Source organism: Pezoporus occidentalis, unplaced genomic scaffold (genome assembly GCF_034315485.1).
Source record: "Pezoporus occidentalis ecotype Australia unplaced genomic scaffold, CSIRO_AGI_Poc_V1 ctg164, whole genome shotgun sequence".
NCBI classification, from domain to species: domain Eukaryota; kingdom Metazoa; phylum Chordata; class Aves; order Psittaciformes; family Psittacidae; genus Pezoporus; species Pezoporus occidentalis.
Window position 1 is genome coordinate 2,780,367 of NW_026913466.1, and position 15,859 is coordinate 2,796,225.

Here is a 15,859-nt window from a genome sequence, read left to right on the forward strand (position 1 = left end):
AGGCTCACAAAGTCCTTGGCCAAACCAAAACATCGCTTGTTATCAGCTCCGTTCCCGAGCTGAAAGTCAAAACATTGCACTGCACCAGCTACCAAGAAGGGGAAAAATGACTGCTACTGCTGAACCCAGGACAGGGCACAAGCTCTATAATGTAGTTCTCAAAAGACTGTTTTCAAGTACTGCATTAAATATCACAGATGCCTCTGTTTGTCAAATATGGTAGGGCACAAGAAATTATTTACTGGTAGGGCACAAGAAATTATTTCAGTTTGAGAGAGGGCAAACATTCTTAAGCTTCGGGTATCTATTACCTTGGACTTTTAAAATCACTCTCAGTCTTGCTTCCTCACTTTTTTGCTTTAGCTACTTTTAATGTGTTTAACTAACTTAGACAAGTAGATGTTTATTGTTTTGGCTGGATAAGCTTGTGCTGATGTGCTTTTTTTGTTTTATAACAAAGCTAGGAAATAACAAGGGGCTGTTTGAAGTTAATTCCTCAGTGAATAATTCAGTAGGAAAATGTTTGATGAGAAAAGAGCTCTGCAAGAGAAAATTGACAGAAAAATCACCAAATTGCTCCACAGCATGATGGTCTCAACTGTGTCTAACCTCCTACCACAGGGCACCCTCAGGGCAAGTCAGCTTGCAGAAGTGCAGAAAATGCAGAACTTCCCTCTGCTTGACTCTCAGACACTATGTCTTTTTTTACCAGTGATACCAAGGATGATAAATATCATTCACTAGAGTAAAATCTTTAAAATTCCACAAGGGAGAACTTGTATTGCAGAGTTTTTAAAAGGATTATCTAAAGCATCTTCTTGTCCACAAATCTACTTCTGAATGAATCTTGGAAAAATTGGGAAGATATACCTGCCCAAAAGAGAGCTAGTCTGTTTTAAAACCAGATCACTCAAGCAAGTGTAAATATGGAGCAACCCAGGCAAATAATGGAGAAGCTTAACTCTTATAGTGAGTATTACATTATTCCTTTCAAGTTTTTGCTCCTCTTAAGTTTTTAACAAGAGTCATCTAGATTGACCTATCACTTCTGTTAGAAAGTCCCTTTGCAGATGTCTTACTTTAGTACCACGTTAGTATTTTCTTTTAAGTATCTTTCTTTTTTACCTGTTTGTAAACTTTTGCAGGGAAGTTAGGAAGTATTAGATGCTTTATCTGGTAAAAGGAAATTTTAGATGCAAAGCCAGAATAACGGACTTCTAAACTGAGGTTTGATTTTGCTGTGGAAGTGGGTAAAACCCTTTGCCACTTAGGTATATGATAGCAACAAATTCTTGTCAGCGTCTCAAAATGCGACTGAATGAGTTCAAAGAAGAAAATACTTGTGAGCCACTGGATACCTGTGGCTGACAAAACCCTTAAGCCATACCTTATGAAGGCTTAGAGAATATCACTATTCTTATACCCTTCTGCTTGCTGCTGATCACTGGTAAGAGACAGTGGATAGCATACTAGGCAGAGCTTTTTTCTAACCTGACTATTCTTACATAAATCACTTCGTGAGCTGTAATATGAGGCAATTCCTTCAGCTCACCTATTGTAAATTGGGTCCAGAGTGCTTAGAATTCATGACCAAAAGCCACTGCTGCTTTAGCCTAAGAGGAGTTCCTGGAGTATAGTTCTGCATCGTTAGTTTGTATTGTCTTATTGAGGTTCAAAAATTGCTTTGAAAAATTGGTTTCTGGATGGTTAGGTTTTCTTATGTCTCACACTTTGACTTCTAACCTTCAGATAAACCGTGCTGGAGAACAAGAGTTAGCCCATTCAGAGCCATCTGTGCAAATCAGGTGTATATCCAGTAACATTAAAATGAAGAAATAATACCTTCTGTGAAGGTTTTCTGATGAAAAGCTGAACATTTTGAAGGGTAAAATTGCCAGCAAATGCAGTGTAATTTCTGCTCAGAGTGTGTGCTGGGAAAGGAAAAAATCCCAGGGAAGTCACTGACAGGTTTTGGGGAATACAAATGACCTATTCCCCTTCATCTTGTGAGCCTTGTGAAATATTCCTACTGTGTTTGAGTTGCAGTAGAGTTAATGATTTGATCTTAGATTTGCTGTGATTTGTTTCCTGCCATGAGCTGCTAAGGTAAGCAATGCAAAAACCTCACAGTAACTAACACATTTATAAATGCAAGGGCATGTCCAGGAGATTTTTATTTGCAGATGAAAATCCCAGAATTTGTAGAGTCTGTCTTAGCTACTATTGTGAAGAGGGGCAAAAAAACTCAGTGAACTCTATTAAAAAGATTGATGCATGGCTGCAAGAGCTCTTGACAATTGAGATTTCTCTCTGAAGTGTTGTTTAACATATGTATGACAGAAGAAATGCAGGGGAAGGAAGCAAATTTTCTTATGCATTTTTGAGGTACTTTGTATGTAGCAAAATAATGGATGATTGAAACACAAATTCTGTATAGCTGAGAAAGCAAAACATTCACATTTTACAATGCTAGAATTCATGTCAGGAAATGAGCAAGAATATTTCCTAGGTATTTGAGCTATAGGTAGGCTGTGTGGCTATGATAGTTGGGTCTGGTCAGACTACTCTGATCATTTCTTTTGATGAGACACTGGCTGGGACAAGACATTTATGTTTTAAGCTTCCAAGCTGATAGGTTACATTTCCTGTGACCTGCAAGTTCCAGTAAAAGCCCTTTTAAAGAAAAAGTCTTCCTTCTCCTTAAGCTGAAATGCATCTTACTGGATGAGATCGTTGTCATGTGCACCCTCTCTAACGCTGCTTTGTACATTGGAATCCATTTTGTGTAATACTAACTGTTTAGGTCAAAGCAGTCATTTCTGAACACTGTTGTGACATTGAATCATAGAATCAACCAGGTTGGAAAAGACCTTTAAGATCAAGTCCAACTGTTACTACCACCAACCCATGTCACTAAAGGCCTCAGCTACACAGTTTGTGAACACTTCCAGGGATGGTGACTCCACCACTTCCCTGGGCAGCCTGTTCCAGTGCCTCACCACCCTTTCAGTGAAGAAAGTGTTCCCTATAATTTTGGTTTGGTTTCTCAAGCAATTCAGATGGTGAAGTGCTGTGAAAGGTGACAGCTCAGGTTTTGCTCCATTTTCCATCAATACTGCCTGGTAGGTTATTCTTTTTCCTTTATATGTTCACACCTTTCAGGCAGCCTGTTATTTTATTTTTCCTTTACTGTTGTTTAGCTGGATCTCGAGTACTTTGTTCTGTTACATACATTCACATTCCTGTAATGTTAGTGAAAGCTTGAGGTCCTCAGTGGCACAGCAGAACATGCTCATGGTTAATTTTTCTGTGCAAATTAATCCTCTCTGATCTCCAGTAATTGCATTTACATCTTTTGGTATCAACCATCTCACTTTCAGGTAAAGAGATGCCTAAGCCTGAATATTTTTCCAGTTACACATCTTCTTACACTTCTGATCCTGTTTTCTGTGGCAGGACACTTATGGACATGTGTTTCCCTTACTTTTTTAAAATCTTTATTTGCTAATATCTAGTATGTTTTTATTTGTTTTTTTTTTTTTTAGTTCTGTTTATATTTTCAAACTCTCCATTATCAGATAAACTTAAGAAGCATTGTGGGGGACTAAAAATTTAGGCCCCAATGACCACTTCATCCTCTTCTCCTGTAGAGGTAATGTCTTAGAGGTGGACCAATGTTTTCCAAAGTCCTCTAATGGTCTGGGAAATATTCTTGAAGAAGACACCACAGCCCCTTGTCTGATATTGATACTGATGACTTCCCAATGAGTTCTGCAGCAAGTGGCTGGTAAAACATTGTAATACATTGGATTAATAGTTGATGCCCATGTATCTCTGGGGTTTGCTACATAGGGTGGGTTGGTTAGTTTCTGTGTGTCAACGTAGGTTAGTCAGCTGCATCTCTGACTTACTTGACGGCTAATTTTTGATCCATCCAGGAAGGCAGAGGTGCCACTGACTAAATCTCTGTATGTTAGACTGATGTTGGTCTTGATTTCATTACTTAGCAAAGTGAGTAGCTACCATTTCAGAATACTTGCTTTCAAAGTTCACTATATGCTCCATCTCAGTTGTTTCCTTGGTTTTGGAGGAGGTGTTTTGACAGCCAACTTTATTTTGTAACGTTTTGTTCAGAGGTGTTGGTTGCAGATAATCCAAGAGACAAATGGTGGTAAAACGAAATGAGGCTCATCTAATATTCAATTACACATAAATTGTTCATTTGTTCACCTTGGCCACCTGCCCAGCACAAATAGATACTTATTGTTGCCTAAATAAGTGATGCTGATTTTAAACTGCTCTGCAGTTTAATACTTAACAAGAGTTCTGTGTTTATTTGCTGGCACAGGCTGCTCTAAAGATATTCAGCCTCTGCATTTTGGCTTCTGTTAAACTCATTACCTTGAAAAATAATTATGCAAATATTTCCCTGCATTAAATACAGGCAGTTTTTTATTTGTTTATGAACAGCTCTAAATTTCAATTTCAGGGCATGCAGCTGAAAAATGGCTGCACAGGGTGGTAGATGGTGCTGCCTCCTCACCCATTGCTGCAATGGAGCAGCAAGCAGTAGAGAAACAAAGTTGTTCCATTCTTTGCCTTGCCTGCTTGTTGAAATGAGGTGTGCAATAAATTGGGCAGTAGATATCCAGTCACCATGGGATTTGGCTGTGCTCACAAGAGGCAGGCACTGAGCTGTATGTAAAGAGCTTAATGCATTGGGTTTTTTTTTCTCCCGTGAAAATAAAGCAGCAATCCTGTAGAAAAAAGCAAAGTGAGCTGAGATAGAGATGTCTGAAAGGTGATTTGTCTGAAAAGAAACAGAGGCTTCCAGCAGCCCCCCAAAAATTAACACAAATCTTAAAGCTTGCAGGGTTGGACTGATCCTCATCTATTAGCGATATTGATGGAATGTTGCCCTTCTCTAGTGATCTGAGTCACTGTTTACATGAAATGGGAATTGGAGCTTTGCTTGACTGTTGCACAGAACTGTGTATTGCAAATTGCATCTCTTAAGAATTGCTGGTTACAGAAGGCTGCTATTATCAATGGATAGCTGGGGGCGCAAAGAGATTTTACACAGTTGATCCAAACTGCAGTCTACAGAGAACTATACTGAAAGGAATTTGAGATGGGTGAGTTTCTGGTGAACTACAGACTATCGGCAAGACCTCGCATGTCCTTGGAAAAGGTGTAAAATGGGGAAAGGGCTTAAAAAGCCATGAGGATTGAGGGAATAACTGGGCTTTAGAGCTCAGACATTTAGGTTTTTGCAACAATGTAGCAAAGTTTTAGATTGCAGATGCTGTTCATGTGGGATGATCAGGACCCTTTTGAATGCTTCAAAATCAGCTTCTCAACATTAGACACTGCTATAATTGTTCAGTAGCTTTGAAAATGCAAACCTCTCTTACTTGTAATAGCCTTTACTCCTACTAGACACTTCGTTGAAAGAAAACTACACTGTTAAGGAGAGACTGCACAAAGATCCTGGCAAGAATATAAGAACATACATATTAACCAAAGTATCGCTAATAGCTCACTGGCTAGCATAAGATAGAGAAGTAGGTGCTCTGGGCTTCCAGATTTTGGCTTTGTTGCCTTTTTCTTTGGACTTTTCTTTATCACATTAGCCACCCATAAAGTGGGCAGAATAGTACTACCTTGCAGCAACTGTGCAAAGCTAACCCAGAACTTGTTAAATGAAAGGTTCAATGGAAAAATGACATATTAATAATACATGTCCCTAAGTTTTATTGTTTGCCTTAAGGAAGGTAGAACGAGGTCCAGGATTTCATGGGCAGTGTTCATAATACATGATTTTCCATAAACGGATTTGTTTTGTGCTGAAGGTATGATGCAAACATACAAATGCACCAAAGAGTTTAAAAGAGCTAGTAGTGGTCCCAATCCTATTTCCATTTCCATGTAAATGCCCTACTTGATAGGACTGAGGCAAAAGGAGTTGTAAATGTATTTAAATACATGTATGTATATGTGTGTGTGTGTGTATGTGTGCAAGCAAATACAGAGAGAGATGTGTAGAAGCACATATATTTGTGTGTGTGTACAAATACAGACAGCTAGGCACGCATACCTGGTTGATATGGCTGAAGTGAAAACAGGAACTGTGCAAGATCATACCTGCACAGGGAAGGACCTTAGTTATTACTCTTGAGTACTATTTCAACACTGTAACTTGCTGTGGATCCTGTTCAGTGGATCAAGGCTGCTGGGGCTTCTGAATTTATTTGCAGCTACATTTACAAGACTGATACTCTGCAACTCACATAGGTGACCTTCACAACAGTCAAATAAACCCAACTATTAAGTTGCATAATGAGATAACTGTCCTGCCTGTTGCCGATGTCTTCCTATGTGTCTATGCACATTGTACTTTGGCTGAGTGAGTCTGAGACCAAAAGCATCTATGTGCAGAGTAGATTATTCTGCGCTTTAAAAGTATGCCAAGTGTGATGGAGGCTCCTGCAGCTCTTTTGAACTGGTATTGAATGGTCTCATAGGGAAGAGTAATTGGAATGTTAACTTAACGGTGCAAATATGTAATTTATTTTCTTTGAGGCTGCAAAGGCCCCTCAAGTATAATGGGGTTTATACTATATTTTTATGTGTGACATAGCATTTTCCTTAGGTCTTGTTGTTACACCTGGGAAAAAAAAAAGCTAATGAAAAGGCAGAGGTTTATTATTATTATTATTATTATTATTATCCGTAAAGCAATAATAGTCTGAAGATCTTTGGCTGCTAACTTCAGTGGAAAATTGGATATTGCATCAGAGAGGATACACATTTTCCAGTTCTTCAAGGAAAAGAAAATAAAAGAATCCCTGGCTTTGTTCTTTGTTTCTCTATATGGAGTATGCAGAGCAGCCTGAATGCCCTTCTGCTTCTTCCACCTGTTCTCGAGTTTTCCCAGCTTCATCTAAAGTGCTCATCTGCAAGTTGAAAACAAGAGTGTATTAAAGTACAGAAGAGGTACATGTATTTATTATTTTGGGGATAGGATTTAATTAGTGTCTGTTTTCAAAAGAATTTACCTTACAGATGTAAGCAGTCAAACTGTTTTATCTATGTTAAACTTTGTAAAGTCTTTTTGGAGGCAAAATGGAAATTGAGCACTTGGAAAAAAACTTATACGGGAGCCAAGCAAATGTCTGGTGGTAAGCTTTACAATGATTAATATTATATATAGCCATTAGGTTCTGGCAGCTGGTCATTTAGAGAAAGAGTTTCAGATATGACCACAGGATTTAGGAGGCCACATCCTATTAAAACTCATTTTGCATTTGGTTTCCAAGGTAATTTTGAACAATCTCATTCCAGAGGTTTAATTGACAGGAGTGTGATGAACAGTTAAAAAGCCACGAACCCATCATTAGAATTGTTTCCGTGGCTGACAGTCTCAAGAGACAAGTTAAGGAACACAAAGCCTGGCATTGGTGGCAGGCCACTGTGAACAGCTGCTGGCTGCTTCTGTCATGGAGCAGGGGTGAGGGAACACCTCTTCCAAGAGTAGTAGTTCTGGCAGTAGCTAGAGCAAGGATGGGAGAATTCCAGCATTTTCTGTTCCTGGTTTTCTAACTGCATCCTTAGTGCTTCTCATTCCTCCTCCCATGGAAGACAGATCCAAATCCTTTACCTACTCTGTTGAAAGTCTCACTTGCCTCATGGTACAGTTCCACATAGTCTGCCAGTGGTCTTTCAGTGTCTGTCATTTATCAAGGATCTTCCACAACCATAACACACTCTCAAACATATCCCTTTACCAGGGACAGTGAGTGTAATTCCTTCAACAGACTATTAAATTAGGATCCAGTTGCCAAAATCATGAACATCATTTGCCAGTTCAGATGTTCAAGGTTAACCTGCCTTCTTCCTAGTTGCTACACTAGAGTGCATCATCTAAAGCTAGTGTCATCTGTCAGCCCATATGTTAGATACCTTCGGGCTCTTCCTGAGGCATTAGGAACCTATATTGAGTCAACTCTGTTGAACATTTCTTGTGCAAAGAGATCATGCCATCTGTAGCGGCTACTATGATCATATAACAAGGATATAGTGCTACTGCCATGGTGTTTCACACACTGACAAATGGCTGAAATTGAGGAACCTGTGAGTCAGCTGTAAGCCAATAATCATCCTATTGGTCTAAGAAGAGAGAAATCCCTTCACTCCTAAAACAGGAGACTGCAGTTTTCTGTTGTGCTTATGAGGGCTCCATAGAGACTTGTGTTATCTGCTTGTAATGCTAAATAACACCCTATGGTTCAATAGCCTTTTTTGTGAGATGACATTTTGGGGCATCAGTGGCATGGCATCAGCAGCATGGCATTAGCTTTAGTCCAAAGAATGTAGTGGCTGCTGTCTAACAAAACTTTCTGTCACCTTCCTCCTCTTCATAGTTTGGTGCCTGGGGTCCTGTGACTTGTCACAGCTATCAGAGTTACATTCCCTCACACACTTAGTAACTGTTACACAAGAAGAATGGTATTGCTTTGGCTAAAACCCCTATTTAAAATCCATATTTTCATTTTCAAAAAATTCTTCCAAGCTTTCTCTGTAGTGTAAATGGTAAAATAATGTGATATGCAAAAGGAACAGAGGTAGTTACTTGTTAAAAGAAGATTTCTAAAAGCCCATCATACATGCTGTGGCATTTTAATTTGCTATGAAGCTCTTCTGTAAATTACAGCAGGTGTTAAGTGAGTTTCTCTGGAATATTAATATGGCCGTGCTGCATGCAGAAAGTACAGATTTCAGGAAAAATAAAAAATCACTATATCATTCCAATGTGTTACATAAAAAGAAACTGCTGTGCTCAGTGGTTTATGGATAGGAAATGGAACAGTCCAGGAAGGTGTCATTTGTAATTGGAACTCCTAAAACCACAGTGAAGGAGACTCATGTCCAAAGGTGCCAAGGAATATTCTAAGTTTTTTGTTTGTTTGTCTTTTAATGATTACTGCTTTGTTCTAGCATGAAAGCATTTAGATCTGATACTTAATAACTCTTCCTCTGTGTATTCAGAGAGATTAGTGCAAAGGCTGTATCAGTCCTGAAGCAATATTAATTAAAGCGACTTGTCTGATGCACTCATGGCACAGCATCACTGCCAGAAAAAATGAGGAACATTCTACATAGGTCAAACACCTGCAAACTGAGCTAGAAAGAACAATGTACGGACAAATCCAGGGTAACTATTAGTATCACTTACCTAGATAGGCAATGTTCCTTAAAAGCCTTACTCATAAATATATGGGGTAAAAAACAGTTGTGGAGGCAAGAAATTTAAGGCAGCTCTCTGAAGTACAGGAAGAATGTACAATACCAATACCTTACAGATCTCACTCCAGTCTCCTTGGCCTCCTTTGTTGACAGCACGGACTTTAAACAGGTATGCTGTATTTGGATCCAAATTACGTATCTCCAGTTTCTGCTGCTGTATTTTGCTTAGCTGGCCAGCTAGTTGTGTCTGGACAATGTTATCAGGACTGGTTCTAGCAACTTCATAAAACTCTACCTCAAAGAAGTCCACCTCTTCTGTGGGACAAGTCCAGTAAATCTGTGAAGAGAAAAAAATCTGTAGTACACAATTAAGTCCTCTTTATTTTTGCTTATTTTAATTTTTGCTTTTTTTTGGAAGCCCTTGTGCAGCCGATTTTATTTTTGAAATGCCAGTGAAGCTGTGATTTCAACTATGGCATGAGATATATGTGGAAGATGTGTAGTTTGTCCACTTGAAAAATGCTAAGCTTCCTTCTGGGAATTTCCTAGTACCCTTTTCTGACACACTAAAAGTAATGCAGACTGACAGCAGTCAGCACTTTACAGAATTCACTTAGGATCCTACACAACTGGCATCCTGGCATCTATGCAACTGGCATCTATGCAACCGGCATCTATGCAACCAGCATCTATGAAATGTAAAATGAGAAAAATGATACAGATATGATGTTATCACATTGAAGGCCAAGACCAGGAAGGAATTGTTTGATCTGACATACAGATACTTAAATACAAACATGGTGCATCTATTTCTTTCTGCACCAGACCTTACCATGTAATATATTTATATCACATATATAATGATCCTATTGACTACAGTGGGAATACGATACCATTCAATCTGCGCTTCAGTTTACCTCAAAAGGCGAGTTTGGAACGCATTGTCTTCTACAAATGCAATATTTGAACTGATAGCGTAGTCTTGATTACTCAGACTTGCATGGGTTCAAACTCTATAACAGTGTGAAAATATAAAAGCCTCTTGTATATATTTAGGATTTCTTAATGGCTTACTTTGGCAGACCTCGAGTAAACAACAGTCTGGTATATGAGCACAGATCCTGGGACTGGGACTGAGTCACTGTCTGTAGGTTGTTGACTTGAATCTTTAACAATCTGATATTTTCTCTCTTTTCCTGGAGTTTCACAAGCTGTATCCTTGTACACATACACTTCCTTACTCTGTGTAGGATGACTAGAAGGGCTAGAGTTTGGTCTTCCGAGAGTGTCTTTCGATAGTACACCTAAATCAAACAAGGAATTTGAAGATGGGCTTTGGAAAAATATTCCTTGTTTGGATACTTGAGTACTTGAGGCACCCCCTTGAAACGCTCTTTCTGGGTTGAAAGAATAGGGATATTTTTCTGCTTCATTTTCTGACTCCATTATTCCAATGAGGGATGGAACAAGTCCCTGTAAAATAGAGACCATTTCATCAAAGTTGAGGTGAACTTTGCTTAGACGTGGACTAAATTTGAAAAGGGAAGGAACTGTATTTTCTATTTCTTTCACTAAGCAGTGTGCAGATTGCAGAAATACAACTTGGCTTTCCTCCTCAAGAGCCTCTTTACAGTATTGAATAAGGCTATCCATATATGACAGCTGGCTGGACATATAGTTTATGTAGTCTGAAATTTCTTTCTGTTTTTTAAGTTCAATATTTTCAAGCAACTCCATCATCTCCTTTTCTTGTTGATGAAGAACCATATTTAGTTTTAAGAATCCATTTCTGATCTCCTTTCTTTTGGTGTCCTTATAGGTCTTGAATTTATTTTTTGACAGGATAACTTCCATTAGATCATTGTCAATTCCTTGGCGTACTGTAAGAAAAAGTAAAATCGGGTCAGTAGTTCCAAATTCAGGTTAAAATGCAGTGGTTACAAGAGGCAGAATGATAGATTTTAGCTTAAAAAACTTGTAGAATGTTTAGTAGAACATGGGACAAGAATAAGGATTCTGGTATTTTCCTCTTCTCTCTTCTGCTAATAAACCTTGTGGGAAATTGTTTGGGTTAAAATATTCACATTTGGGTATAGAAAATTTGCCATTTACTTACTACTTTATTATTATTTCCTCATTCAAATTTATCTCCCCCAAAGTGGTCTTGATAATTTTTACTTCATTACATGGGAATTCCTGAAGCTTAATTTGTTGTAGCTTTCTAATGGCTTTCAAAATTCACTATGCCACTATGAAATTAAAATGATGACAGAAAATGTGCCCACATTATGTCTGTGGCTGATGGTATATTCCTCTGATGGCTGTTATGTGAAGGTGTTATTAACTCTTCTGACATTAAAATTTGTCAGCTCTAAAAGAACAGAAGCAAACATACCAAAGGCTGACTGTACATTCCAGTGCCATTCAGCTAACATTAGGAAGCAATGTCACCTTACAAAATCCTGAACACATATTCTACATCCCTCTTCTCAAATTTAAGACAGTTGCAAACTGGAGAATTTAATGCTTCCAGCTTTTTCTTACTGTGCATGGTTCACTTTTACCTTTCTGAAAGTTATTTTCCATGCAAATTCGTTATGTGCCCAACATCTGTGAAATTACATGCAAAGATCAAAATTAAAAGAAATCTGTAAAATCCTAGTGTTCATCCCCTTAGTTGCTATGGATGCAGTCTTACTTAAAAGGAATGAATTGCTGTGTTACCTCAGAAAAACATGACTGCTTTGCCTCTTAGCATGTGCAGAAGCATAAAACTGACTGAGGAGGGAGAATTCTTCTTCAAACATATATTTCTGATTAAAAAATACTCATCATCTATCCTGCAGATGTAATTCTGTTTATTCTATGCTGTGTCCTGCAGTAGGAAATAAAAGTTCCCCTCTCTTAATCATAGAATAGTTAGGGTTGGAAAGGACTTTACGATCATCTAGTTCGAGCTGCCTACAATGGGCAGGAATGCCTCACTCTGAACCATGTTGCCCAAGACTCTGTCCAACCTGGCCTTGAACACTGCCAGGGATGGAGCATTTACCACTTCTTTGGGCAACCTGTTCCAGTGAAATGCACATTTGTGTTCCCATCCCACAGACAGATCCTTTGTTCTCTAATAGTTGAGGCTGGTTCATGATGCCACAGTTATGGGCTTGTTCCTTTTGTATTTCTACAGTGGGAACAAACCACCTTTCTGATCCATGTGCTGTGCAGAGAATTGATATAACTTGTCGACCTTATGTTTAAGTTTTTTTTTCTTGATGAGGCATGGGGAAGTTTGAAAAGCATCAGAAATACATACCTTTTGTAAATTCTTCAATTGTACCAAAGAGGGAAGTAGCCTCTCTTGAACATGTGACTCCCAAGGGAATAACCTTATGATTGTTGTGTAGTGAGCTCTTGCAGACCACACAGATCAGTTCGTGGTCATCCAAACAGTATTCAGAGAGGCTGAGTTGTTGTGCAGTAAGCAGTGCCACTGTTCATTATCTTCGTGATGTGCTCTGGTTAAAATGTGGTCTTGAAGACTATACTTGTTGTGACTTAAATACAGACATTCACTACAATAATTGATTCCACATGTTCTACATCTTCTTCTCTCCTTGCAAGTTTCACAGTAGACTGGTCTTTCATTACGGCCAAACCTCCACCTCAGAAAGCCATGTCTGTGCATGTATTTCTTGGCTAGTTTTGCTCTGAGATAATTCTTCCTCAGCTGAATTTTATTTGTGTAGTCGAGGCAGTGTGCTTTGCTACACACCGGGCATAAGATGGTATAAAACTTTTCAGTTACTTCAGCTCTGGTCTTGCTTTTATTTATACACTTCTCACAAATGCAGTGGTTACACGGCAGCATAAGTGGTTGGAGAAACAGTTCCTTACAGATTGGACAGGTAAGCTGGTCACAGAAAGCGTGGCTGGAGACATTCCTTTCTGTTGTAATGACGGACGCATTATTCCTAGTTCTGAATCTAGGCATGACTTCTTTTGACCTAAATAAAATTGGGAAAAAAGAAACAACAACCAACCCTAAGAACTCAGACAAAAATATCGGAGTATTAGGGTACCACCTAAGACACAAAATCATAACATGAACAGTTCTGCTTTGCATACCAACTGTCCTTTTACTCTGACTGGATACTTTAAATAAGGAAGAATCCATTTTTTTTTCTTTTCCTTTTCACAATTATTTCACAGTATGTTAATATATAACAGACAGACATCTCAGTTATTGTAAATCTATATGAATTTGTTGAGTTATTGCTGGTGGCCAAGTGAAAAGAAGAATACAGTTTGGTTTAGTACAGAGTGAAATGTGTTTTGTCTCCTTTTCTTTATATTTGTTAAAATGAAAACTACAAAGGAGTGAAGAAAAGCATTTAGTGAAATTCAGATTAAACCCTTCATTTTGTTTCAATTGTATTACATTATTTACAACAACTTTGGCAATGTATTTAGAATACTTTCTTTTTAATGAAAAAAATTAGGCAATAAATGTCAAAATGTTTTTCTTATGCATTTTCAAGATGGAATATTTCTTCAAAAAATTAACACAACTGTTTCACCATTTCCAAAGAAGTATTTAGGACAATTCTGCTTACAACAGTAACACACATTTACATATGATCATCCTAAGTTTTAGTCATTTAAAAAACTCACCTCTGAATGATTTCTGATTTCTAGAATGAACTAAACTTAGTGTCAGTAGCAGCTTTATTATCACTGATTATTTATATTAATAGCAAACACCTTCAGGTGGGGATTTATTATTATTATTATTAATAATAATAATATGCTTTTTCAGGATATGCTAATCCCTGGTCTCTTCAAATCTTGATAGTCCTAACCTGCCTCTTAGCCTGTGGACATTTTCCTTTTAAAAACAATACTAATTTTATAATGCCTCCTTGAATATTTTCTATAGCCTTGACAAGAGCATCATTATTCTAGGTGGACACCTTGCTTTTAGGCCTCCATGGTCTGGCCCTCTGCTGTGCTTTTCTTTAGCGTCCATGTTAATACTGCTTTCTTTCCTGCCTTCTCTCTTCATATGTTCAACCATACTATCTGATTCTTCTGTCACTCTAAACAACAGTAAAAATCTCTAATAAGCTAAAGATCGAATTTTCTGTTGCTATGAGGATTCCTTCTGGTCTTCAAAGTTTACCTAGGTTGGAACTAACCATGCATTTCTAGAGGTCCAGTCAATTCTTCTTGGTTTAGCCTGGAGCTCTTCTGATAATTTCATTTTTATCTTCTAAGACTATTAGTATACCTTCTTTGTGTTCTGTACCATTTCTTGATAATTATTTGTCTGCTTTATAATTATTCTTTATAATTATTTGTCTCCTTGTTTTGATTATACCTGCTTCCTTCCACTTCCAGCTATCACCAGTTTTACTGCTCCAGTTTTCCTTGTATTCTTGCCTGCAGCCTCCTTGCTACAAACACATCCCTGTTTTCTTCCTGTTTTAAGTTTTTCTGTGCATCTTCCTTCTTGTTGCTGTATAGAATTTACACTGTGAAAATCCATAAGCATTCATGGATTATGTCTGGAAATCAGGTGGTCCTAATTACAAATGCAGTGATGTTCTGGAATGGTCTTTGCCTCAGAGTAATGAGCATAAGATTTAACTACCATCAAGGTAAAACTACTTTCTCTGTTTCTCAGAAGAACGATAACCTGTGGTTATTTAAAATAGCTCAAAGAACTCAACAGATGTATGTTTCTAAATGGCACACATCCATTAAGACATAATGTAAATTGGAACAAGCTAGAAATTAGAGTCCTTAACTACACTTACTGAAAAAGTCCTGATGTTCTTGGGTGATGTGGTTTGTTGTCAGACCTGCAGCACCTGCTTTCATACTACTGACATTCTGTATTCCCTTCACTGCAGCAGCAGCAGCAGCAGCAGCATTTGCAGTCTGGGTCATTTGCACAAGAGCAGCAGCACCACCAGCAATTTGCATGCTCTGCAGATGAGCAGTGGCAGCACTGGCAAGTTTTGCCATTGTATGGACATGGGAAACAGCTGCAGTTCTGCTCATTCGTAAACAAGAAGCGCCAACACAAGCAGCAATGTTCATTGCTACTCTGGCAAGTTTGATAGTACCAGTTTAAACAGCTTGGCCAGATTGAACAGGAATACCAATTCTCACCCATGCCTCTGTCACATATGTGGAAGGAAGTCCATTGATCACGTCAGCTGCTCTTCACACTACAGCATGAGTCTGACTGTTGTGTCAAGCTCTGTGCCATGGCAATGGGTTTCATTCTAATCAGAGAGTGATGTCATAGTGAAATATTCCAATAAGGAGACAGGCAAAATTTTATGCACAGTTACCTGATATAGTGATTACATCATCTATACATCATGATAACTATAATTGTTCTTCCTTAATTCCTTGAAAGCATTTACATCATTCTTCATTAAGAAGGCTGTTCTCTTGTTAGGACTACACACTTCATAGCCGTTTTGTTGGCTCAGCTGAGTGTTGTAAGCAAATCATCTGAATCAGGCCCTAACCTGAGATAGTGAGAGGTGTCTCATCAGGACTCCATAAGACTTTAAGCATAACTAGCACATGTGAAAGGACC

At 38.3% G+C, this 15,859-nt stretch overlaps 1 protein-coding gene across 1 annotated transcript; it reads right to left on the bottom strand.

Annotated features, from left to right (window-relative positions):
- Window positions 1-6,721: 6,721 nt before the first annotated feature.
- TRIM42 (tripartite motif containing 42) lies at window positions 6,722-15,514 on the bottom strand. The gene is given in 6 exon segments (XM_062613093.1): window positions 6,722-6,956; window positions 9,356-9,583; window positions 10,321-11,126; window positions 12,560-12,709; window positions 12,712-13,250; window positions 15,063-15,514. Coding segments are annotated over 5 exon segments (1,797 nt in total). The 5' UTR covers window positions 13,238-13,250; window positions 15,063-15,514; the 3' UTR covers window positions 6,722-6,869.
- Between the last annotated feature and the right edge of the window lie 345 nt (window positions 15,515-15,859).